Source organism: Bombina bombina, chromosome 4 (assembly GCF_027579735.1).
Source record: "Bombina bombina isolate aBomBom1 chromosome 4, aBomBom1.pri, whole genome shotgun sequence".
In the NCBI taxonomy this organism is placed as follows: domain Eukaryota; kingdom Metazoa; phylum Chordata; class Amphibia; order Anura; family Bombinatoridae; genus Bombina; species Bombina bombina.
This window is the reverse complement of record NC_069502.1, coordinates 313,383,274-313,410,552: the sequence shown is the minus strand read 5'-3', so window position 1 is coordinate 313,410,552 and position 27,279 is coordinate 313,383,274. Positions and strand designations below refer to the sequence as shown.

Here is a 27,279-nt window from a genome sequence, read left to right as displayed (position 1 = left end):
AAAACCCCAAGACCCTGTTCCTGAAACGGAACTGGCATGATTACCCCTGATAACTCCAAGTCCCAAACACACTTCAGGAAAGCCTGAGCCTTTACTGGGTTTGCTGGAATGCGTGAGAGAAAAAATCTTCTCACAGACGGTCTTACTCTGAATCCTATTCTGTACCCCTGAGAGACAATACTCTGAATCCAATGATTTTGGACCGAATTGATCCAAACATCTTTGAAAAATTTTAATCTGCCCCCTACCAGCTGAGCTGGAATGAGGGCCGTACCTTCATGTGGACTTGGGGGCTGGTATTGATCTCTTAAAAGGCTTGGATTTATTCCAATTTGAATAAGGTTTCCAATTAGAAGCAGATTCCTTGGGGGAAGGATTAGGTTTCTGTTCCTTATTTTGTCAAAAGGAAAGAAAATGGTTAGAAGCTTTAGATTTACCCTTAGGTCTTTTATCCTGAGGCACAAAACTCCCTTCCCCCCAGTGACAGTTGAAATTATTGAATTCAACTGAGAACCAAATAATTTATTACCTTGGAAAGAAAGAGATAGCAATCTGGACTTAGAAGTCATATCAGCATTCCAAGATTTTAGCCACAAAGCTCTTCTAGCTAAAATAGCTAAATACAAAGATTTAATATCAATTTTGATCATATCAAAAATGGCATCACAAATGAAATTATTAGCATGTTGAATCAACTTAATGCTAGACAAATCATGATCCCATACTTGTTGCACTAAAGTTTCCAACCAAAAAGTTGAAGCAGCTGCAACATCAGCCAAAGAAATTGCAGGCCTAAGAAGATGACCTGAATAAACTTTCCTTAGATCAGATTCAAGTTTCCTATCTAAAGGATCTTTAAAAGAAGTACTATCTTCCGTAGGAATAGTAGTACGTTAAGCAAGAGTAGAGATAGCCCCATCAACTTTGGGGATCTTTTCCCAAAACTCCAATCCAACTGCTAGCAAAGGATACAATGTTTTAAACCTTGAAGAAGGAATAATAGTATCAGGCCTATTCCATTCTTTAGAAATCATATCATAAATAGCATCAGGAACTGGAAAAACCTCTGGAATAACCACAGGAGGTTTATAAACAGAATTTAAACGTTTACTAGTTTTAATATCAAGAGGACTAGTTTCCTCCATATCTAATGTAATCGACACTTCTTTTAACAAAGAATGCATATACTCCATTTAAAATAAATAAGATTTGTCAATGTCAATATCTGAGGCAGGATCTTCTGAATCAGATCCTCATCAGAGAAGGATAATTCAGTATGTTGCTGGTCATTTGAAATTTCATCAACCTTATGAGAAGTTTTAAAAGACCTTTTACGTTTATTAGAAGGCGGAATGGCAGACAAAGCCTTCTGAATAGAATCAGAAATAAATTCTTTTAAATTTACAGGAATATCTTGGCATTAGATGTTGAGAGAACAGCAACAGGTAATTAACTACTACTGATGGATACATTCTCTGCATGTAAAAGTTTATCATGACAACTATTACAACCCACAGCTGGAGGTATAACCTCCACAAGTTTACAACAAATGCACTTAGCTTTGGTAGAACTGTTATCAGGCCGCAGGGTTCCAACAGTGATTTCTGAGACAGGATCAGATTGAGACATCTTGCAAATGTAAGAGAAAAAAAACAACATATAAAGCAAAATTTTCAATTTCCTTATATGGCAGTTTCAGGAATGGGAAAAAATGCAAAAAGGATAGCCCTCTGACATAGAAAAAAAGGCAGGAGGCAAATAGGAATGGGGTCTTAAATAATGAAAATATTTGGCGCCAAGTATGACGCACAACAAACAGAAAAATATTTTTTGGCGCCAAAAACGTCCGGAAACGACACACTCGCGTCATAGATGACACAACCTTGTGAAAGGACTCAGTGTCAACTAAGACGCTGGAAATGACGAATTTGCGTCAACGAGTGTAACTTCGCACCAAAAAAATCTGGCGCCAAGAATGACGCAATAAACTCTGGCATTTTGCGCCCTCGCGAGCCTAATTCTGCCCGCAAATTTAAAAGACAGTCAATTAGAAAGAGAGACTATACCCCAGGGAAGAAATACATTTTTCATAAAAAAGCATTTCCCAGATATGAAGCAGACAGTCTGCAAAAGGAAATACTGAAAACCTGAATCATGGGAAATATAAGTACCATACATATATTTAGAACTTTATATAAATACATAAAGTGCCAAACCATAGCTGAGAGTGTCTTAAGTAATGAAAACATACTTACCAGAAGACACCCATCCACATATAGAAGATAACCAAACCAGTACTGAAACGGTTATCAGTAGAGGTAATGGAATATGAGAGTATATCGTCGATCTGAAAAGGGAGGTAGGAGATGAATCTCTACGACCGATAACCAAGAACCTATGAAATAGATCCCCCGTGAGGAAAACCATTCCATTCAATAGGTGATACTCCCTTTACATCCCTCTGACATTCACTGTACTCAGAGGAAACGGGCTTCAAAATGCTGAGAAGCGCATATCAACGTAGAAATCTTAGCACAAACTTACTTCACCACCTCCATAGGAGGCAAAGTTTGTAAAACTGAATTGTGGGTGTGGTGAGAGGTGTATTTATAGGCATTTTGAGGTTTGGAAAACTTTGCCCCTCCTGGTAGGATTGTATATCCCATACGTCACTAGTTCACGGACTCTTGCCAATTACATGAAAGAAAACAAAACACACACCCCACTACCACTCCACTGGACCCACAGGGATTTGATAGATTTTATATATATATATATATATATATATATATATATATATATATATATATATATATATATATATATATTTCTCCTTTCAGTTAAAACCCCAGGGAGAGAGAGTGTGAATTTGATTATGCAGTTAAACTGTTCTGGGTTCCTGGGGTTTGGGATAATTGGAGAGATGGTGGGCCATTATCCCAGACAGCTATGAAGCTGTCCAGTTCAGGTTGTTTTTGATTAAGCAGCTAATCACAGGTGTGGTTAATTAGAAGCTGTGGGGGTTTAAATAGGAGCCTCACTGAGGCTTAGGAGAGAGTTACCCAGCTAGAGAAGCTGGTGTGTTCCTGTGAACTGAAAAAGGATATTATTTTGACAAAGTACTTGTGAAATGCTGTGAAGTGCTGGGACATGCTTGAAAGTACTGCTTTTTACAAAAAGTACTTAAAGTGATGGCATATCCAGCCCAACTGCTACACATATTTTGAAAGCTCTTATCCTAACTAGCATATCAATATGCTTTTTTATTAATAAAACCATCAGTACACTGAATAACTTCAATTTTAGTCCTGCTACGTTACCCTTTTTAATTCAGCCTCTCTGTAACATTTTCAAAGCTCCTGCTTTGAGTGGCATCTGTTCTAGCCAATCATAGCCTCACCATGCGCCCCATGTAAAACTGCACGCTCCTGTGCTCAGAACTCATTAATCTTAATGCAATGCGCATGCACGACTACTTACACTACTTGCGTAACAGAATAAGGGAATCCTCAGCTCCACTTACAGTAAACAGTGCATCTGTTTGTAGGAAAAAGTAAATTGACAATTTCTCTTTTTCAGTTACGCAAGTATCATAAGTAGTCGCGCATGCGCATTGCATTAAGATTACTGAGTTCCGAGAACGGTTAGTTTTACATGGGGCGCATGGTGAGGCTATGATTGGCTAGAACAGATTCCGCTCAAAGCAGGAGCTTTGAAAATGTTAGAGAGAGGCTGAATTAAAAAGGGTAACGTAGCAGGACTAAAATTGAAGTTATTCAGTGTACTGATGGTTTTATTAATAAAAAAAAACTTATCAATATGCTAGTTAGGATAACAAAATATGAGGAGCAGTTGGGCTGAATTTACCATCACTTTAACATTGCTGCAGAGGAAGGATTACCCTGTTTTGAAACTGAACTGCCCGTTTGCTGTTGCTGTGAAAAATAAAGCCTTTTAAACTACAGTGGACTGTCCTGTGCTGCATTTGTGCCCTAGAAGACTGTGGTTAAAAGTGTTCCTGTTACACTTGGTGGAGAATCCGGGTAACCAGTTTGTATGTCTGTGGGCACTATAATCTGCAAGCAACATGGAGGAAGTCATTAAAGCTTATTCATTCTAATGCTATACAGCAGGAGACTAACAGAAAAGCTGCTGAAAATAGTACAGAACTGCAACAGTTGGTCTTGGCCCAGTCAGAGAGTGCTATGCTGCTGGCTAAATCACAGGAGAACACTGAATTGTTGATACAACAGATGGCCGCTGTGCAAGCTGAGACATTCAGGAAGACCCAGGAAGAGCAACAAAGTGCTACACAAACTCTGCAACGAGAGGTTCAAGCCATATCAGAAAAACTGAACTCTAAATATGTTGGTGGCAGCCAAGGTTCCAGAGTAATAAGGGCTAGTCATTATCTTCAAAAGATGACAGCAGCTGATGATGTTGAGGCATATCTTTTGGAATTTGAACGTACAGCAGAAAGAGAAAAATGGCCGGCAGCTGAGTGGGCGAGTATACTTACACCATTTTAGTGGTGAACCTCAGAAAGCCTACTATGATTTAGAGCCAACACAAGCCAGTGACTATGAGAAATTGAAAGTGGAAATCCTTGCACGCCTGGGGGTGACTTTGGCAGTCCGTGCACAAAGATTCCATTTCTGGAAGATCCCAGATGTTCGACCTTATACACCTTGCCAGGAAGTGGCTGCAACCAGAGGTTAATTCGGCTACCAAAATAGTGGAACTACTGGTGATGGACCACCGGTTTCAGCGTGCATTACCTGCTTCCCTGCAGCAATGGGTTAATCAAGGTGATCCTCAGAGAGCGGACCAGTTGTTTGAGTTGGTCGAAAGATTTATAGCTTCAGGAGAAGTTTTGCAACAGTTTTCAGTGGATCAGCTCCGCAATCCCAAGTCCCAGAGCTCTACAAGAACTGGTAAGACTGTTCAGAAGATAAAGGGGATAAGAGAGCAGCAGGTGTATATGCAAAACACATTTCCCCAGGAATTAAGGAAACATTTAAATATAACCAACCTGTAAGATGTTTTAAATGTAATGAGGTTGGGCATATTGCTAGAGACTGTGATAAATAAGAATTTATGAACTGTAATGTTGCACATTCACTATTGTCTAATAGCAACAGCTCTGTTAATGATTCCCATTGGTGTACTGTGAAGGTTAATGGTAAAGTGTCTAGGGCTTTGCTTGATTGAGGAAGTATGGTCACAATAGTGGCTAAATCTATAGTACCAGATGCAGTATTAGATAATGGGGAATATCCTACAGGTGGGGTGGAGATTGAGACTTACTGTGGTAAATTAAAATATTGTGTGGGTGTAGTACCAAATGTAGCCCATGAGGTGGTGATAGGGAGAGATTTTCCAAAATTTCTGGAGTTATGGGAATCTCCAAAAATATGTCAAACTACTGATATTTATGAATTTCCTTTCTCTAAAACCGATTTGGAAGGGGTTTCCATTGAAAAGGAGAAAAATAAGATTGATTGCCCTATGCCTGTATTAGTAGGTGATCAACCTTCTCAAAGTAATGAATGAGTACCGAGTACTAGCTCAGAAAATATTGATGATTTGATAGATCTGGTTGGTGGCCCTGATAATTTTAAAAAAGCCCAAATGGGAGGATCCAACATTGGTAGAGGCAAGAAATAATATCAGGGTTATAAATAATGTTGTGTCACAGCCAGGAAATGTATTACCCCATCCTTATTTCAAAGCAGTTAATGATTTGGTATAGTGTGTAGAAAAGAAAGGAACAGACATTGTTAAACAAATTTTGGTGCCCCAGACTTTTAAGAACACTGTATTAAATCTTGCACATAACCACATTCTAGGGGGGGCATTTGGGAGTTGAGAAAACCAGAGAGAGAGTTCTTAAAAGGTTTTACTGGCCAGGGATATTTGTAGCCATCAAGGATTATTGTGCTTCATGCCCTAAGTATTAACTTACCACTCCTGCTAAAGATTTTCGTAACCCTTTAGTTCCCATGCCTATAATTGATGTGCCTTTTGAAAGAATTATTACTATCGGTTATTTGTAGAGCGCCAACAGATTCCGCAGCGCAAAGAATTGCTATGGAATTGGTGGGTCTGCTGGTTAAATCTGCTAGAGGACATCAGTATATACTGGTAATCCTTGATTATGCTTCACGCTATCTTGAAGCAGTTCCCCTTCGTAACAGCTCTGCAAAGTCCATAGCAAGAGAACGCATGCTAATGTTTAGCAGGGTCGGGATACCTAAGGAAATTTTGACAGACCATGGAACTCCATTTATGTCCAGAGTTACAAAAGAATTGTGTAAGTTGTTTGGCATAAAACAATTAAGGACCTCAGTATATCACCCTCATACTGATGGTTTAGTGGAAAGATTTAACAAAACTCTCAAAAGTATGCTAAGAAAGGTAATTGACACAGAAGTGAGAAATTGGGACCTTTTGTTACCCTATTTAAAGTTCTCTATCAGGAAGGTTCCCCAGGTTTCTACAGGTTTTTCACCATTTGAACTGTTATATGGGCGCATTCCGGGGGACTACTAGATATAGTTAAAGAGACATGGGAGCAAGAGACAACACCTTATCGAAGTATTATTGAACATATTTCCCAAATGCAGGACCGTATGGAAGCTGTCATGCCCATTGTAAGGGAACATATGGGAAAAGCACAGGAAGCACAAAAGTACAGCTATAACCGTAATGCTAGAGCCAGGGTGTTAGTTCTGGTCCCTACAGTTGAAAATAAATGCTTGGCAACTTTGCAGGGCCCATATGAGATAATTGAGAATGTGGGTGATGTCAATTACAAAGTAAATCAGCCAGGGAGAAGGAAACCTGAGCAAATATATCATATAAATCTGTTAAAACCTTTGAAAGATAGGGAAGTTTTAGTTGCCTTAAAACCTACAGAACTCCCTGTCACTGAACCAGAGGAAAATATATCTGAAACCCTATCTGTACATCAGAAGCGAGAGATCAAGGGTTTTATTAGGAGAAAACATTTCTGTGGTATTAGGAAAAACTAATGTTATCAAGTATGACATAATAACAGAACCAGGGAAGAAAGTCTGCCTTAAGCCCTATAGGGTCCCTGAGGCTCGTACAAAGGCCATTAAACTGGAGGTAGAAAATACATTAAAGCTTGGGGTAATTGAGGAATCGAGCCTCAAGGAACAGTTAAGGTTCTGTAATGACTATCATATGCTTAATTGTGTTTCCACATTTGACACCTATCCAATGCCTAGAGTAGATGAGTTGATAGAAAGGCTAGGAAAAGCATGTTATCTCACTACAATTGATTTAACAAAAGGGTATTGGCAGGTGCCTCTCACTAATCAAGCAAAGGAAAAGACAGCTTTTTCAACCCCAGAGGGCTTATTTCAGTATACGGTGCAGCCATTTGCTTTGCACAGGGCCCCAGCAACATTCCAGAGGATGATGGATAGAATTCTAAAACCCCATGTTCGTTATGCGGCAGCATATTTGTATGATGTTGTCATTTATATTACAGATTGGGAATCTCATCTTCCAAAACTTCAAGCAGTACTTGATGCAATATGGTCCACTGGGTTAACTGCCAATCCTGCAAAATATACTGTTGGTCTACAGGAAGCTAAGTACTTGGGTTATACTAAATTACTCTGGAAAGTAGGATCAGAGGAGGAAACATGTAAGCTGGCCGGAAGGACCAAGGAACTGCTAGAGTATCTCTTACCTCTGCCTGAGGATCCCGGACCTTGCAGGGAACCTGGGCAGTTTGTTGCTAAAACAAGAGGCAATCAGATCTATTTCTGTTAGGCCCCATAATTCCACAATCAGATAGAAGACATCCTGATGAAGAGACCACTCTCCTGGATGTAGACTGAGAAAGTCTGCCTCCCAGTTGTCCCACTTGGGATGTGAATTACAGTAATGAGGCAAGAACTTGCTTCCACCAGAGAGAGAGGATTTGAGACACTTGATGATTGACATAAGCTATTGCTGTAACAGTCTGTCTGAAAATGGAGATAAGGTTCACCTTTTCAAAAGAGGCCAAGTCTGAAGGGCCCTGAAAAGTGCATGAAGTTCCAAAATATTAATTGGATACCAGCGTATGAGTGCAACCACAGCAAGACAAGCTACAAGTGGTGAGGTATACCGGGCGATCCAACAAGGATAATAAAGGTAGTGGCTTAAAGTGTATGTTCGCAGTCCGTGTGACTGCTATCAGTTCCCTCAAGTTGCCATTAGGGATATTTCGCAGATTATATATTTATATTTTGGGAATACCAAAAGGCGCATATGTTCTAAATCATTTCTATGTTTTAAGAGGAACTTATTATGGCCGTATGATTGTTTCAGACCACCGGTGGATGGAGATATATATTATATATATATATATATATATATATATATATATATATATATATATATATATATATATATATATATATATATATATATAATTTATTTTATTATTTATTTATTTTTTTATTTGAATTTGCATATATTGATTTGTATAAAATTATTTTAATGAATTCCTTCATACTTATACGGTTTTAGCTGTTTATAGCGCACCTTTTTTTCCTTTTACTTTGTTATTTAGGATTGTTTGCAGAGAACAATCCAATTTAGGTTGCTTAAAGGGACAGTCTACACCAGAATTTTTATTGTTTAAAAAGATATATAATACCTTTATTATCCATTCCCTAGTTTTGCATAACTAACACAGTTATATAAATACACTTTTTACCCCTGTGGTTACCTTGTATCTAAGCCTCTGTAAACTGTCCCCTTATTTCAGTTCTTTTGACAGACATCCATTTTAGCCAATCAGAGCTGGCTCACTGGAACTCCACGTGCGTGAGCACAGTGTTATCTATATGGCACACATAAACTAACACCCTCTAGTGGTGAAAAATGGTCAAAATGCCCTGAGAGAAGAGGCGGCCTTCAAGGGCTTAGAAATTTGCATATGAACCTCCTAGGTTTAGCTTTCAACTAAGAATACCAAGAGAACAAAGCAAAATTGGTGATAAAAGTAAATTGGAAAAAAATTTAAAATGACATTCTCTATCTGAATCATGAAAGTTTATTTTGGCCTAGACTGTCCCTTTAAACCGTTCCCTGTTTGCTGCTTGATATCTGTGGTTTTTGAACCTGTGTTTTTTGAAATTGTAAAATCTTAGATACCAAAAGTTAAACAATCCAATCTACTCACAAAGAGAATCAAATAAAGAGCCTCAATAGACAGTATACAATATACTGTGGGAATTAAGATCATGTAGGTATCACTCAGTTAATGACTGTCCGTGTAGGCGTAACATCACCACCCGGCAAGTTCCTGATGTGATCCGACTCTTCTCCCTGTCAGCGTTAAGTCCGCAGCACACACTATCCTCCCCAAACATGTTTCTCAGCCACAACTGGCCGCTTTTTCAAGGGTATGTAGTGTGCGTTTAATTCTCAGGCTATATAGCATTCATATGCCATCTAGTGGTCAAATTTTGCAACTGTTTTGAGTGCTGAGTGAAGGCATTTCTGGTGGGGTGATTTCCCCTGCTTCACTCCTGAAACCAGAATTTAAGTAAGAAAGTAAGAGCATTGACACCAGGACAGAGCTCACAAACTAGGACACTTGCATAATTTGACCACTAGATGACATATGAACGCTATATAGCCTGAGACTTAAACACACACTTAGGGCTGCAACAACTAATCGGTAAGATTGATCATAAAAATAGTTGTCAAAGAATCTCATTATCAATTAGGTGGTCAGCGATTACTTGGTTAATTGCACAGCACCAGCTGCTTCAATCCAATGAACTCCTGCACATGGTATTGTGCAAACATTTTTATTTATTTTTTCTATCCGATTAATCGGATGATTGTCAGATTAATCGGATAAAAAAAAAAGGATTAAAAAAATAAATTCAAATTTTTTTGCACAATCTTAGTTGCAGTAGATCATCAGATTATAGCAGCTGGTGCTGTGCAACTGACCAACTAATCACTGACCACCTAATTGATGAGATTTGTTGACCACTATTTTTATGATCAAACTTGCCTATTAGTTGTTGCAGCCCTACACACACTACATACCCTTGAGAAAGCGGCCAGTAGCAGGTGGGAAACGTGTTGGGGCGGATAGTGTGTGCTGCAGACGTCACACTGACAGGGAGAAAAGATGGATCACATCAGGAACTTGCCGGGTGGTGACATCACACGCCAACACGGACGATCGTTAACTGATTGATTCCTAAATTTTCTAAACTCAGACAGTATATTGTATACTGTCTATTGAGGCTCTTTGATTCTGTTTGTGAGTAGATTGGATTGTTATAGTAAACTTTGGTATCAAAGATGTTACACTATTGTGGGCTTTTTTCCTTGGCACTTTTAGTATTGTGAACTAATGTAGAACCTATACAAGGAGAGTACTAGGGATATTTCCTTGGCTGTGTTTAGTGTCTGAGCCCTACCTGGACTGGAACATCCTTCCACTGTATCTTTCCAGCTTGCTGAAGCCTTTCTCCCCATCACCTCAAGAAGTGGAAAACAAACATCCCCTTTAGTCAGTTCAATAGAATTAGGAGAAACTGTAGTACACTTGAAATATATGATAAACAATCATCTATTCTAGCAGAAAGGTTCTTGGCAAAAGGTTATCCTGCATCTCTCATTAAAGAAAGCCAAGAAAAAGCCAGAGGTCTGTTTTGTGGATGTTCTCAGGTATCTCTCACAGAATGCTGATCCAGTAGAGAGCCCATCCAGTGCAAGTAAATATACTGCAGAGCATACTTGCAGATATATCAGTTGGATGCTAAGAGACAGGGTCTCAGGGCAATTATGGCTGAGAGATTTACCCGTGAGAGTACTGACCGGCTATAATTGAGGTATTCCTTTACCCCCGCTTCACCCAGAATCTTGGAGAAATTATCCTGAAGTCTACCAAAAGAAGATAAAAGAGGGGGGTACTGGTTCTCAAGTCAGGTCTGAGCTACCAATAAATAATATCGAAAATAATAAAATCTTGCTTGCAGTGCACTTCTCTCATCCTCTCTCCTCAGAGGCTAAGAACAAACTTAGTGGGGAGGGATTAAAGCTATTGTGATGGTTCTTGACCGAATTTACAGAGAGCCCATGATAAGGTTTATTAGGAGGTAAAAACATGGTAAACTTAGGCAATACTCCCTTCACTTCCCTCTGACAAGCACTGCATTCTGAGAGAAAATGGACTTCAATATACACTGAAGCACATCATACTTTAACCACCTCCAAAGGAGGCAAAGTTTAAACTGAGTTATGAATGAGGTGGGTGGGGTATTTATAGGCTTTGAGGTTTGGGAAACTTTGCCCCCTCCTGGTAGGAATGTATATCCCATCAGTAACAATTAGTGAACTCTCGTCACCTTTATGAAAGAAATATATCCCACATGTTATGGACACCTATTGACTCATCTTATGAAAGAAAACAATGAATTAGCACACACACCCCACCATACACACACACAATCTATAAACCTAAGATAAAATAGTCTTTACTGATCAGGCAGCACGTAAGCTAAGAAAGGTCACAGTTTTGTTTTCTTATGTGTATCAAAAAAAATAATAATATCTTACTACAAATAGGTAGGTAGAGAACTAAAGTCTGTCCAGAAGGCGATGTGCATCAAAGACTCCTGGGAAGGTTTCAACAAGCTTTGAGGTACAAGATAAATGTGTCAAACCCCCAACATCTAACCCATAAGTACAAAATATAATCAAACTTCTCCTTTAACTGCGTGCAAGATATTGGTCATTTATCTCCTCCTTCCACATGCTTCATCAGCAAAACTCACTTCTATGAAAAGGAAATTTATGCTTACCTGATAAATTTATTTATTTTACGATATGACGAGTCCCCGGATTTCATCCTTACTTATGGGATTACGCCTCCTGGTCAGCAGGAAGTGGCAAAGAGCAGCACAGCAGGGCTGTATATATAGCTCCTCCCTTCCCTCCCACTCCAGTCATTCGACCGAAGTTAGGAAGAGAAAGGAAAAGCCAATGGTGCAGAGGTGACTGAAGTGTAAAAAAAAAACAAGTAAATACCTGTCTTAGAAATGACAGGGTGGGCCGTGGACTCGTCATATTGTAAAAGAAATACATTTATCAGGTAAGCATAAATTTCCTTTTCTTTTACAAGATATGACGAGTCCACGGATTTCATCCTCACTTATGGGATACAATACCAAAGCTATAGGACACGGATGAAAGGGAGGGACAAGACAGGAACCTAAACGGAAGGCACCACTGCTTGAAGAACCTGTCTCCCAAAAACAGCCTCAGATGAAGCAAAAGTATCAAATTTGTAAAATTTGGAAAAAGTATGAAGAGACGACCAAGTTGCAGTGTTGCAAATCTGTTCAACAGAAGCATCATTTTTAAATGCCCATGAGGAAGCCACAGCCCTAGTAGAATGAGCCGTCATTCTTTCAGGAAGCTTCTGTCCAGCAGTCTCATATTGCAGACGGATGATACTCAACCAAAAAGAAAGAGGTAGCCGTAGCTTTCAAGCCCCTAACGCTTTCCAGAAAAAACAACAAATAATGAAGATGATTGACGAAATTCTTTAGTCGCCTGCAAGTAAAAGTTCAGGGCACGGACCACGTCCAAGTTATGTAACAGACACTCCTTCTTAGAAGAAGGATTAGGACATAATGAAGGAACAAGAATTTCCTGATTAATATTCTTATTAGAAACAGCCTTAGGAAGGAAACCAGGTTTGGTACGTAAAACCACCTTATCAGAATGGAAAATAAGAAAAAAACTCTCTGAGCAGAAGAAATAGCAACCAAAAATAAAACCTTCCAAGATAACAACTTAATATCTATGGAATGCATGGGTTCAAACGGAACCCCTTGAAGAACATTAATAACTAAATTCAAACTCCAGGGTGGAGCAATTGGTCTAAACACAGGCTTGATTCTGGTCAGAGCCTGACAAAAAGACTGAACGTCTGGAACATCTGCCAAACGCTTGTGAAGTAAAATCGACAAAGCAGAAATTTGTCCCTTTAAGGAACTTGCTGATAACCCCTTCTCCAATCCTTCTTGGAGAAAAGATAAAATCCTGGGAATCCTAACTCTACTCCATGAGTAGCCCTTGGATTCGCACCAATAAAGATATTTACGCCATATCTTATGGCAAATCTTTCTAGTAACAGGTTTACTTGCCTGAATCAATGACCGAATCAGAGAACCCCCGCTTAGATAAAATTAAGCGTTCAATCTCCAAGCAGTCAGCTGCAGAGAAACTAGATTCAGATGTTGGAAGGGTCCCTGAATGAGAAGGTCCTGCCTCAATGGAAGCTTCCATGGCGGCAGAGAGGACATGTCCACTAGATCGGCATACTAAATCCTGCGAGGCCACGCAGGCGCGATTAGAATTACCGAAGCCCTCTCCAGTTTGATCCATGCAATCACCTGGGAAAGGAGAGCAAACGGTGGAAACGCATAAGCTAGGTTGAACGACCAAGGCACTGCCAAGGCATCTATCAGTTTCGGCCTGAGGATCCCTTGACCTGGATCCGTATCTTGGGAGCTTGGCATTCTGACGAGACGCCATCAGATCCAATTCCGGTCTGCCCCATCTGAGAATCAGAGTGGCAAAAACCTCCGGGTGGAGTTCCCACTCCCCCGGATGAAACGTCTGCTTAAAAAGTCCGCTTCCCAGTTGTCCACTCCTGGGATGTAGATTGCTGACAGATAACAAGAGTGAGCCTCCGCCCACCAAATTATCTTGGATACTTCTGTCATCGCTAAGGAACTCCTTGTTCCCTCCTGATGATTGATGTAAGCTACAGTCGTGATGTTGTCTGACTGAAAGCGGATGAATCTGGCCGAAGCCAACTGAGGCCAAGTCTGAAGCGCATTGAATATTGCTCTCAATTCCAGAATATTGTTTGGAAGTAGAGACTCTGACTGAGTCCACACACACTGAGCCTTCAGGGAATTCCAGACTGCACCCCATCCTAGTAGACTGGCGTCCGTTGTCACTATCACCCATGAAGGTCTGCGGAAGCATGTCCTTTGGGACAGATGATCCAGCGACAACCACCAAAGAAGAGAGTCTCTTGTCTCCTGATACAGATCTATCTGAGGAGACAAATTTGCATAATCTCCATTCCACTGTCTGAGCATGCTCAGCTGTACAGGTCTGAGATGAAAACGAGCAAACGGAATGATGTCCATTGCCGCCACCATTAATCCAATTACCTCCATGCACTGAGCCACTGATGGCAGAGGATTGGACTGAAGGGCTCGGCATGTATTCAGAATCTTTAACTTTCTGACCTCTGTCAAGAAAATTTTCATGGATATGGAATCTATTAGAGTTCCCAAGAAGGGAACCCTTGTCTGTGGAATTAATTAACTCTTTTCTAGATTCACGTTCCACCCGTGAGTCCTTAGAAAGGACAGAACCATGTCTGTATGAGATTTTGTCAGATGGTAAGACAACGCCTGGATCAGAATATCGTCTAGATAAGGCGCCACTGCAATACCCCGCGGCCTGAGAACCGCTAGGAAGGGACCCTAGAACCTTCGTGAAGATCCTGGGTGCTGTGGCCAACCCGAAGGTTAGAGCCACAAACTGAAAATGTTTGTCCAGGAAGGCAAACCTTAGGAACTGATGATGATCCTTGTGGATAGGAATATGAAGGTATGCATCCTTCAAGTCCACGGCAGTCATATATTGACCCTCCTGGATCAATGGTAGAATTGTTCGAATAATCTCCATCTTGAAGGATGGGACTCTGAGAAACTTGTTTAGATTCTTGAGATCTAAAATGGGTCTGAACGTTCCCTCTTTTTTGGGAACCACGAAAAGATTTGAGCAAAAACCCCTGCCCCTGTTCCAGTATTGGAATGGGACGGATTACTCCCATAGTAGAGAGGTCTTTTACACAACGTAAGAACGCCTCTCTTTTTATCTGGTCTACAGACAATTGTGAAAGAAGAAACCTCCCCCTTGGGAGAGAATTTTTGAATTCCAGTTGATACCCTTGGGGCACGATTTCCAGTGTCCAGGGGTCCTGAACATCTCTTATCCAAGCCTGGGTAAAGAGAGAAAGTCTGCACCCTACTAGATCCGGTCCCGGATCAGGGGCTGCCCCTTCATGCTGTCTTGGGAGCAGCAGTGGGCTTCTTGGGTTATTTACCTTTGTTCCAAGCCTGGTTGGGTCTCCAGACAGACTTGGCTTGAGCAAAATTCCCTTCCTGTTTAGCGGAAGAAGAAGCGGGGACTCCTTTGAAATTCCGAAAGGATTATTTTGTTTACCCCTGAGTTTAGCTGCTTTATCCTGAGGTAGGAGATGACCCTTACCTCCCGTAATGTCAGAAATGATTACTCTTAAATCAGGCCCGAATAGGGTTTTCCCTTTGAAAGGAATAGCCAAAAGCTTTGACTTAGATGACACATAAGCAGACCAAGACTTTAACCATAACCTGGCACAATGCAGGCCGTCGGTTGTAACAGAAAACCCTGATGAATAAATAACTTCTTTAGCAGACCCTCCAACTTTTTATCCATAGGGTCTTTGAAAGCACAACTGTCCTTAATAGGAATAGTAGAACGCTTAGCCAGGGTAGATATAGCTCCCTCCACCTTAGGGACTGTTTGCCAAGAGTCCTGGACGGTGTCAGCAAACATTTTCTTAAAATTAGGAGAAGATGAGAACGGGATACCCGGTCTTTCCCATTCCCGCATAATAATTGTCCCTTTAAATAGTGTCTTTTTTAGCACTACAAAAACATCTGGGTTTCCGAAGGCCACATCTAACTTCTGTTAAATAAATACTTCACAAAACATTAACTTAGAAGCATTTAAACAATTAAACAAAAAAAATTAAACATCAGAGTAAGCAGGCACCTCTAACTATTTGTCCATCTTAGACAATTTTTCTGGTGGAACCTTAATAGAGTCACAATCATCCAGAGTCGCTAAAACTTCCCGAAGTAACAGGCGGAGGTGTTCAAGCTTAAATCTAAATGACATTACGTCCGAGTACGTCTGGAGTAACACACTTCCCGAGTCGGAAAGTTCCCCCTCAGACATAAGTTCCCTGACCCCCAATTCAGATCCCTGTGAGGGTACATCGGAAATAGCCATCAAAGCATCAGAAGTCGCAGGAATCAGAGTGGCTTCTGTCCTGCTGCGTTTGCCCTGCAATACTGGCAACTTAGACAAAACCTCTGTAAGGGTAGATGACATAACTGCAGCCATATCCTGCAGAGTAAATGAAGTGGACGCGGATGAAGAACACGGCTTCGCTTGGGTGGGCGTTAAAGGTTGTGACGCTTGGGGAGAAAGTAGCGGCATACCCTGATTCTCATCAGTCTGAGAATCATCCTTAGACATATTTGCATAAAAGAAAATCTGTTCTTTACATTGTAAGGCCCTTTCAGTACATGAGGGACAAAAAGTAAGAGGGGGTTCCACATTGGCATCTAAACACATAGAACATGTACTTTCCTGAAGTTCAGACATGTTAAACAGACTAGCAATAATAGTCGGTCTTTACTTGATATAGTGAACTCTGAAGTCAAAACATATACTCCAAAATTTTGAACTAAGAAGCGTACTGCGCCTTTAAATAATAAAAGTGCAACAATTTTTCTGTTATCTCAAAAACAACGTTTGCAGCAATAAAAGAATGTCTTTATGTGCCCAAATTAGCTTAACAATATTGCACCGCTTGTTAGAATATGTTATATATCAATTTTATCAGTTATATTAACTTTTTATCAATTCAGGCCTCTGCACCTCGCCACAGCTCTGCTGCGGCGCCTACCTGCCCCCAGATCACACTGATTCTACTTAAGAAGCACTCCTAAGTCTCTTCCTTCATTTAGAAAAACAACTTAGGCCCCACCGGAGCCCAGGACCTTGCTGCCGCTCCGGATGAATACTGCGCGGCTGAGCGTGCGAAATTGGGCCCCGCCCACCGTGGGTGTAACTCAAGCCGTACTAAGACCCGCATGGGAAGCAAAACAACATGTCGGTTCTCAAATAAAATGTCAAAAGCCAAGTACCCCTCTACACAAACAACTCAAAAATAAAGCGTAACTTTATAAAAAAAACTGCACTCTCTCAGGCCAGTTATAGTGTATAACAATGACAGCCCTTAGACAGCAAACCGCATCTCCCAGCGTCTAGCCCACACTGAATATCATAAGTGAAACATACTGATAAGCAATATAAAAGGGAATTCCAGGTACACCATTTCCATACATATAGTGCATACTGATTACCGCTCCCCAGATAGGGAATAATGTCAGCCTGTTCTGATGTATCAAGTCTCCCCAGAAAAAAGACTGAACATACTTCAATGCTGCTTGTAGCATGACACGGTTCTCCACACTGAAGATATTTCTTTACACAACCTTCAACTGCACTGTGGAAACCAGCAGGATCTTAGATAAATGTTTGCTAAGATCATCAACATCAGGGCAGAAAAATAAGATGTCTCCACTCCTCTTAGGAATTAAGTGACTGACGATTTCTCCCTGAGAAAAAACAGAATTTATGTTTACCTGATAAATTACTTTCTCCAACGGTGTGTCCGGTCCACGGCGTCATCCTTACTTGTGGGATATTCTCTTCCCCAACAGGAAATGGCAAAGAGCCCAGCAAAGCTGGTCACATGATCCCTCCTAGGCTCCGCCTACCCCAGTCATTCGACCGACGTTAAGGAGGAATATTTGCATAGGAGAAACCATATGGTACCGTGGTGACTGTAGTTAAAGAAAATAAAATATCAGACCTGATTAAAAAAACCAGGGCGGGCCGTGGACCGGACACACCGTTGGAGAAAGTAATTTATCAGGTAAACATAAATTCTGTTTTCTCCAACATAGGTGTGTCCGGTCCACGGCGTCATCCTTACTTGTGGGAACCAATACCAAAGCTTTAGGACACGGATGAAGGGAGGGAGCAAATCAGGTCACCTAAATGGAAGGCACCACGGCTTGCAAAACCTTTCTCCCAAAAATAGCCTCAGAAGAAGCAAAAGTATCAAACTTGTAAAATTTGGTAAAAGTGTGCAGTGAAGACCAAGTCGCTGCCCTACATATCTGATCAACAGAAGCCTCGTTCTTGAAGGCCCATGTGGAAGCCACAGCCCTAGTGGAATGAGCTGTGATTCTTTCGGGAGGCTGCCGTCCGGCAGTCTCGTAAGCCAATCTGATGATGCTTTTAATCCAAAAAGAGAGAGAGGTAGAAGTTGCTTTTTGACCTCTCCTTTTACCGGAATAAACAACAAACAAGGAAGATGTTTGTCTAAAATCCTTTGTAGCATCTAAATAGAATTTTAGAGCGCGAACAACATCCAAATTGTGCAACAAACGTTCCTTCTTTGAAACTGGTTTCGGACACAGAGAAGGTACGATAATCTCCTGGTTAATGTTTTTGTTAGAAACAACTTTTGGAAGAAAACCAGGTTTAGTACGTAAAACCACCTTATCTGCATGGAACACCAGATAAGGAGGAGAACACTGCAGAGCAGATAATTCTGAAACTCTTCTAGCAGAAGAAATTGCAACTAAAAACAAAACTTTCCAAGATAATAACTTAATATCAACGGAATGCAAGGGTTCAAACGGAACCCCCTGAAGAACTGAAAGAACTAAATTGAGACTCCAAGGAGGAGTCAAAGGTTTGTAAACAGGCTTAATTCTAACCAGAGCCTGAACAAAGGCTTGAACATCTGGCACAGCGGCCAGCTTTTTGTGAAGTAACACAGACAAGGCAGAAATCTGTCCCTTCAGGGAACTTGCAGATAATCCTTTTTCCAATCCTTCTTGAAGGAAGGATAGAATCCTAGGAATCTTAACCTTGTCCCAAGGGAATCCTTTAGATTCACACCAACAGATATATTTTTTCCAAATTTTGTGGTAAATCTTTCTAGTTACAGGCTTTCTGGCCTGAACAAGAGTATCGATAACAGAATCTGAGAACCCTCGCTTCGATAAGATCAAGCGTTCAATCTCCAAGCAGTCAGCTGGAGTGAAACCAGATTCGGATGTTCGAACGGACCCTGAACAAGAAGGTCTCGTCTCAAAGGTAGCTTCCAAGGTGGAGCCGATGACATATTCACCAGATCTGCATACCAAGTCCTGCGTGGCCACGCAGGAGCTATCAAGATCACCGACGCCCTCTCCTGATTGATCCTGGCTACCAGCCTGGGGATGAGAGGAAACGGCGGGAACACATAAGCTAGTTTGAAGGTCCAAGGTGCTACTAGTGCATCCACTAGAGCCGCCTTGGGATCCCTGGATCTGGACCCGTAGCAAGGAACTTTGAAGTTCTGACGAGAGGCCATCAGATCCATGTCTGGAATGCCCCACAGCTGAGTGACTTGGGCAAAGATTTCCGGATGGAGTTCCCACTCCCCCGGATGCAATGTCTGACGACTCAGAAAATCCGCTTCCCAATTTTCCACTCCTGGGATGTGGATAGCAGACAGGTGGCAGGAGTGAGACTCCGCCCATAGAATGATTTTGGTCACTTCTTCCATCGCCAGGGAACTCCTTGTTCCCCCCTGATGGTTGATGTACGCAACAGTTGTCATGTTGTCTGATTGAAACCGTATGAACTTGGCCCTCGCTAGCTGAGGCCAAGCCTTGAGAGCATTGAATATCGCTCTCAGTTCCAGAATATTTATCGGTAGAAGAGATTCTTCCCGAGACCAAAGACCCTGAGCTTTCAGGGAACCCCAGACCGCGCCCCAGCCCATCAGACTGGCGTCAGTCGTGACAATGACCCACTCTGGTCTGCGGAATGTCATCCCTCGTGACAGGTTGTCCAGGGACAGCCACCAACGGAGTGAGTCTCTGGTCCTCTGATTTACTTGTATCTTCGGAGACAAGTCTGTATAGTCCCCATTCCACTGACTGAGCATGCCCAGTTGTAATGGTCTTAGATGAATGCGTGCAAAAGGAACTATGTCCATTGCCGCTACCATCAACCCGATCACTTCCATGCACTGAGCTATGGAAGGAAGAGGAACGGAATGAAGTATCCGACAAGAGTCTAGAAGTTTTGTTTTTCTGGCCTCTGTCAGAAAAATCCTCATTTCTAAGGAGTCTATTATTGTTCCCAAGAAGGGAACCCTTGTTGACGGAGATAGAGAACTCTTTTCCACGTTCACTTTCCATCCGTGAGATCTGAGAAAGGCCAGGACAATGTCCGTGTGAGCCTTTGCTTGAGGAAGGGACGACGCTTGAATCAGAATGTCGTCCAAGTAAGGTACTACAGCAATGCCCCTTGGTCTTAGCACAGCTAGAAGGGACCCTAGTACCTTTGTGAAAATCCTTGGAGCAGTGGCTAATCCGAAAGGAAGCGCCACGAACTGGTAATGTTTGTCCAGGAATGCGAACCTCAGGAACCGATGATGTTCCTTGTGGATAGGAATATGTAGATACGCATCCTTTAAATCCACCGTGGTCATGAATTGACCTTCCTGGATGGAAGGAAGAATAGTTCGAATGGTTTCCATCTTGAACAATGGAACCTTGAGAAACTTGTTTAAGATCTTGAGATCTAAGATTGGTCTGAACGTTCCCTCTTTTTTGGGAACTATAAACAGATTGGAGTAGAACCCCATCCCTTGTTCTCTTAATGGAACAGGATGAATCACTCCCATTTTTAACAGGTCTTCTACACAATGTAAGAATGCCTGTCTTTTTATGTGGTCTGAAGACAACTGAGACCTGTGGAACCTCCCCCTTGGGGGAAGTCCCTTGAATTCCAGAAGATAACCTTGGGAGACTATTTCTAGCGCCCAAGGATCCAGAACATCTCTTGCCCAAGCCTGAGCGAAGAGAGAGAGTCTGCCCCCCACCAGATCCGGTCCCGGATCGGGGGCCAACATTTCATGCTGTCTTGGTAGCAGTGGCAGGTTTCTTGGCCTGCTTTCCCTTGTTCCAGCCTTGCATTGGTCTCCAAGCTGGCTTGGCTTGAGAAGTATTACCCTCTTGCTTAGAGGACGTAGCACTTTGGGCTGGTCCGTTTCTACGAAAGGGACGAAAATTAGGTTTATTTTTTGCCTTGAAAGGCCGATCCTGAGGAAGGGCGTGGCCCTTACCCCCAGTGATATCAGAGATAATCTCTTTCAAGTCAGGGCCAAACAGCGTTTTCCCCTTGAAAGGAATGTTAAGTAGCTTGTTCTTGGAAGACGCATCAGCCGACCAAGATTTCAACCAAAGCGCTCTGCACGCCACAATAGCAAACCCAGAATTCTTAGCCGCTAACCTAGCCAATTGCAAAGTGGCGTCTAGGGTGAAAGAATTAGCCAATTTGAGAGCATTGATTCTGTCCATAATCTCCTCATAAGGAGGAGAATCACTATCGACCGCCTTTATCAGCTCATCGAACCAGAAACATGCGGCTGTAGCGACAGGGACAATGCATGAAATTGGTTGTAGAAGGTAACCCTGCTGAACAAACATCTTTTTAAGCAAACCTTCTAATTTTTTATCCATAGGATCTTTGAAAGCACAACTATCCTCTATGGGTATAGTGGTGCGTTTGTTTAAAGTGGAAACCGCTCCCTCGACCTTGGGGACTGTCTGCCATAAGTCCTTTCTGGGGTCGACCATAGGAAACAATTTTTTAAATATGGGGGGAGGGACGAAAGGAATACCGGGCCTTTCCCATTCTTTATTAACAATGTCCGCCACCCGCTTGGGTATAGGAAAAGCTTCTGGGAGCCCCGGCACCTCTAGGAACTTGTCCATTTTACATAGTTTCTCTGGGATGACCAACTTGTCACAATCATCCAGAGTGGATAATACCTCCTTAAGCAGAATGCGGAGATGTTCCAACTTAAATTTAAATGCAATCACATCAGGTTCAGCTAGTTGAGAAATGTTCCCTGAATCAGTAATTTCTCCCTCAGACAAAACCTCCCTGGCCCCATCAGACTGGGTTAGGGGCCCTTCAGAAATATTATTATCAGCGTCGTCATGCTCTTCAGTATCTAAAACAGAGCAGTCGCGCTTACGCTGATAAGTGTTCATTTTGGCTAAAATGTTTTTGACAGAATTATCCATTACAGCCGTTAATTGTTGCATAGTAAGGAGTATTGGCGCGCTAGATGTACTAGGGGCCTCCTGAGTGGGCAAGACTCGTGTAGACGAAGGAGGGAATGATGCAGTACCATGCTTACTCCCCTCACTTGAGGAATCATCTTGGGCATCATTGTCATTGTCACATAAATCACATTTATTTAAATGAATAGGAATTCTGGCTTCCCCACATTCAGAACACAGTCTATCTGGTAGTTCAGACATGTTAAACAGGCATAAACTTGATAACAAAGTACAAAAAACGTTTTAAAATAAAACCGTTACTGTCACTTTAAATTTTAAACTGAACACACTTTATTACTGCAAATGCGAAAAAACATGAAGGAATTGTTCAAAATTCACCAAATTTTCACCACAGTGTCTTAAAGCCTTAAAAGTATTGCACACCAAATTTGGAAGCTTTAACCCTTAAAATAACGGAACCGGAGCCGTTTTGAACTTTAACCCCTTTACAGTCCCTGGTATCTGCTTTGCTGAGACCCAACCAAGCCCCAAGGGGAATACGATACCAAATGACGCCTTCAGAAAGTCTTTTCTAAGTATCAGAGCTCCTCTCACATGCGACTGCATGCCATGCCTCTCAAAAACAAGTGCGCAACACCGGCGCGAAAATGAGGCTCTGCCTATGCTTTGGGAAAGCCCCTAAAGAATAAGGTGTCTAAAACAGTGCCTGCCGATATTATTATATCAAAATACCCAGATAAAATGATTCCTCAAGGCTAAATATGTGTTAATAATCAATCGATTTAGCCCAGAAAAAGTCTACAGTCTTAATAAGCCCTTTTTGAAGCCCTTATTTACGATCGTAATAAACATGGCTTACCGGATCCCATAGGGAAAATGACAGCTTCCAGCATTACATCGTCTTGTTAGAATGTGTCATACCTCAAGCAGCAAGAGACTGCTCACTGTTCCCCCAACTGAAGTTAATTGCTCTCAACAGTCCTGTGTGGAACAGCCATGGATTTTAGTGACGGTTGCTAAAATCATTTTCCTCATACAAACAGAAATCTTCATCTCTTTTCTGTTTCTGAGTAAATAGTACATACCAGCACTATTTCAAAATAACAAACTCTTGATTGAATAATAAAAACTACAGTTAAACACTAAAAAACTCTAAGCCATCTCCGTGGAGATGTTGCCTGTACAACGGCAAAGAGAATGACTGGGGTAGGCGGAGCCTAGGAGGGATCATGTGACCAGCTTTGCTGGGCTCTTTGCCATTTCCTGTTGGGGAAGAGAATATCCCACAAGTAAGGATGACGCCGTGGACCGGACACACCTATGTTGGAGAAATAGTACTCACTGGCACCATTTTAAAATAAAAAACTTCTTGATTGAAGAATCTAAACTAACACCTCACTTTACCTCTTCTTATCACTAACACAGGCAAAGAGAATGACTGGAGTGGGAGGGAAGGGAGGAGCTATATATATACAGCTCTGCTGTGGTGCTCTTTGCCACTTCTTGCTGACCAGGAGGTGTAATCCCATAAGTAAGGATGAAATCCGTGAACTCGTCATATCTTGTAAAAGAAACACACAATTGTTTTGATTGACAAGTTACAGTTTGTTTTTTTTTTAAATATTCAGGAGCTGCTGCACAATTATATTATTTTATGGAACAATGCAGCACAGTTGTGGAAAAATCCAGTTCAAACCATGATTAATATGAAATATTGTGCCCTTGTCTTCTCTAGGACTTCGGTAGTTAGAGCTGTTGCATCAGCAAATGGATTTTACAAGATGCTCTCTTTTAATTACAGTTGCCTTAGAAAAATATGAATTAGTCCCCTGTGAGCAAGATAATCTTCATGTACAATGCTCCTTAATTAAGGATACTTTTCTTAACATGAATTACTAAGTATGTGAAGAATAAGAAAGGCCTCAGTAAAGCAGCTGGTACACTATAACAGAGATTGATTCATTAAGTATTGAAAATACCCTTTTGAGTAAGGCTGTACTTACAGCAATAATATCTGCTTCCACTGGCATAAAATACATGAAAGTGAAGATGTGAATAGTCAACACGCTGCATAAGTGTTTCATAGATAGAATCGGCATCTTGAGTGGCACCATGTTTTTCTTTACAACCAAAGCCTGTAATTAAAAAAAAAAAAAGCACACAGATGTGAGATGATCAGTAGAGCTGTAAAAGGAAAAATAAATTATACATGAAATAAAACATGTTGGTTTTCTCTAAAATCCAGACATATTGTATTTTCACTATTTAAACTTAACTGTCTTCAATACATAGCAATTTATGTCTGAATATAGGAATATGATAAGAAATGAGCATGTGTTCTTTCATGTGAAATAAATGTGATAAAATAATAAACAAAGGATGAAGACTAACAAAGTGTACTATAATATAAACTAAATACTCATAAAAAGTTCTTTATAAGGATATGTGTGTGATTTTCGGAATCTTCAATCTTCTATTTTCTTTTGATCCTCATATAAAAAGAGAGAAAGAGATGCCACATAGCGTGATTCTGTGATTATTCAGAATGCAGAATGCGTGTTTACAAATGCTTACTCACATGAGATGGAGCTATAGCCTAGCTCAGGTTTATGCGCACACCCGATATTATACTGTTGGGTAAACAGTTGCTTGAACCGGATTTTAGTAAAAAAGATTTATTAAAATACAAGTGTAAAAAGCGTCACAAGGGCTGCAAGGAACACCAAATATACATAGGGTTGGCAATACAATTAAGTAGTTGCTCGCATTGAGCTTATACACAGTACTAGAAACCTAGGTAAGGAGTGCAGAAACTTAACCACACAACCTTTCCATTCAGAGTCCAGCATATGTTGCTCTCCTTACTGGTGTGCAGATTCTTGGAAAGACGCCAAGGGTAAGAAACAATGTATCCGACGTACGTTTCGCAAAGGAGCTTTTTCAAGGAATGGTGTGCGCATGTCTGAAAGTCTTATTTAAGTGTTTCTGATTTATTAAACCGGATATCCGGTATTGAGTCCTCCATTTTGAAAGTGGGCATATTTCTGGTTATCCCTTCTTATACTGCCGATAATTGTACACAGGAATCATAGGTACTATTTCTATATATATGAGTTAAGGGCAATAATGGTTTACATCAATTAACATTTATAAACGTCCTAATTATATTTTATTAAGACAATATTAGCTAGCAGGTCTAATACATAGCGTATCGTTATATGACATTTGAGGATTATTGTGTGGCACATCGGCTTAAATCACATTATTCATCACTTGTACTTTCATATTACTTATCCATAACAAGAATATACATGTTTAAACTAAACATCACAAGGAATTAACCTTTAAGCAATATCTACACAGTATATATATATAGATTAAATTTCCCACAACTAGTACTATTTGGTAACCTTCTCAGGCTATATAAAGCAGCATGTCCTCTTCAATCAGACACAAAGTTTTATCAGGATATCGATAATTTTTATATTATCTGATTTCACTATAAAGATATAAAATACTGAGGGAATTTTATAATAATGGGGGCTGAGTTATATTTTTATAAGAAGTGATGTAACTCAAAATCCTTGTTAAGGCCGTTCGGTATGAAACTATCCATAATATGGATCCATTTCATCTCAAGCCGACCCAATTGATTTTGTACATCACCTCCTCTCCAGCTATATTCTACCTTCCTAATACCAAGGAAGTCAAGGTCTTCTATTCTCCTATTGTGTATTCTATCGAAATGTGCTGATAATGAGTGTTTTTGGAGGCCTTTTTCTATGTTGTAAATATGTTCATTTAGTCTGATTTTCAGAAGCCTAGAGGTACGACCAATGTAAATTAAATTGCACGAGCATCTTAATAGATATATTACGTTCTTACTGTTACATGTGATGAACTGATTAATATCATAAGTCTTATTGCCATCAGCAGAGTGGAATATGTTACAAGCTCTTGGTCCCTTTTTCATTTTTTTGCAAGCATTACAAAACTGACACCTTCTGAAGCCTGCTTGTGGAGAGGATAACCAGTTAGTATTAGGGTTTATTCTTTCCACTTTTGTTATATTATGTGAAAGTTGTAATTTTAAATTAGGTACCTTTTTAAAGATTATGTTTGGTTTATCCTCTATAATTTCTGACATACTTGGGTCTCTAAAGAGAATACCCCAATGTTTCTGTATAATGTCTCTGACTTCTTTACTCTGAGTACTATGTTGTAGAATAAGTCTACTTGCTGTTTTTGTGTTGTTTAATGCCGATATCCCTTCATCTCTTTGTCTGTAATGTAATAATTCTTTCCTATCTAATTTTGCAACTTCCTCTATTTTTTCCTCTAGGAAGGCTTTAGGATAGTTTTTTTCTTTAAATCTATCTTTTAATACTTTCGCTTGAGTCTGAAACACAGTTTCGTCTTTACAGTTGCGTCTCAGACGAACAAATTGCCCCTTTGGTATATTCTTTAACCAATGTTTCTGGTGACAGCTGTCAAGACTGATATAATTGTTCACATCGATACTTTTAAAAAATTTTTTTGTTTTCAGTGTATTGTCCTCTATGTAGATTTCCAAGTCGAGAAATTCTACCTTAGTAATGTCAGTTGGACGAATTTAAAAAATATCTGGCAAACAATGAGTTCAACATAGTATTAACATGGACCCATAGTAATACTAAGGTAGAATTTCTCGACTTGGAAATCTACATAGAGGACAATACACTGAAAACAAAAAAAAATTTTAAAAGTATCGATGTGAACAATTATATCAGTCTTGACAGCTGTCACCAGAAACATTGGTTAAAGAATATACCAAAGGGGCAATTTGTTCGTCTGAGACGCAACTGTAAAGACGAAACTGTGTTTCAGACTCAAGCGAAAGTATTAAAAGATAGATTTAAAGAAAAAAACTATCCTAAAGCCTTCCTAGAGGAAAAAATAGAGGAAGTTGCAAAATTAGATAGGAAAGAATTATTACATTACAGACAAAGAGATGAAGGGATATCGGCATTAAACAACACAAAAACAGCAAGTAGACTTATTCTACAACATAGTACTCAGAGTAAAGAAGTCAGAGACATTATACAGAAACATTGGGGTATTCTCTTTAGAGACCCAAGTATGTCAGAAATTATAGAGGATAAACCAAACATAATCTTTAAAAAGGTACCTAATTTAAAATTACAACTTTCACATAATA

At 40.5% G+C, this 27,279-nt stretch overlaps 1 protein-coding gene across 3 annotated transcripts in view; it reads right to left on the bottom strand.

Moving 5' to 3' along the window:
• The window catches only part of RNF13 (ring finger protein 13), a 691,540-nt gene that overhangs the window by 571,624 nt on the left and 92,637 nt on the right, over window positions 1-27,279 (bottom strand). For all 3 annotated transcript variants that reach the window (XM_053710032.1, XM_053710030.1, XM_053710031.1), the window contains one exon: window positions 24,086-24,217. In XM_053710032.1, the coding sequence (XP_053566007.1) occupies window positions 24,086-24,196 (111 nt within the window). In that variant the 5' untranslated portion in view covers window positions 24,197-24,217. The remainder of the gene's footprint in view (window positions 1-24,085; window positions 24,218-27,279) is intronic.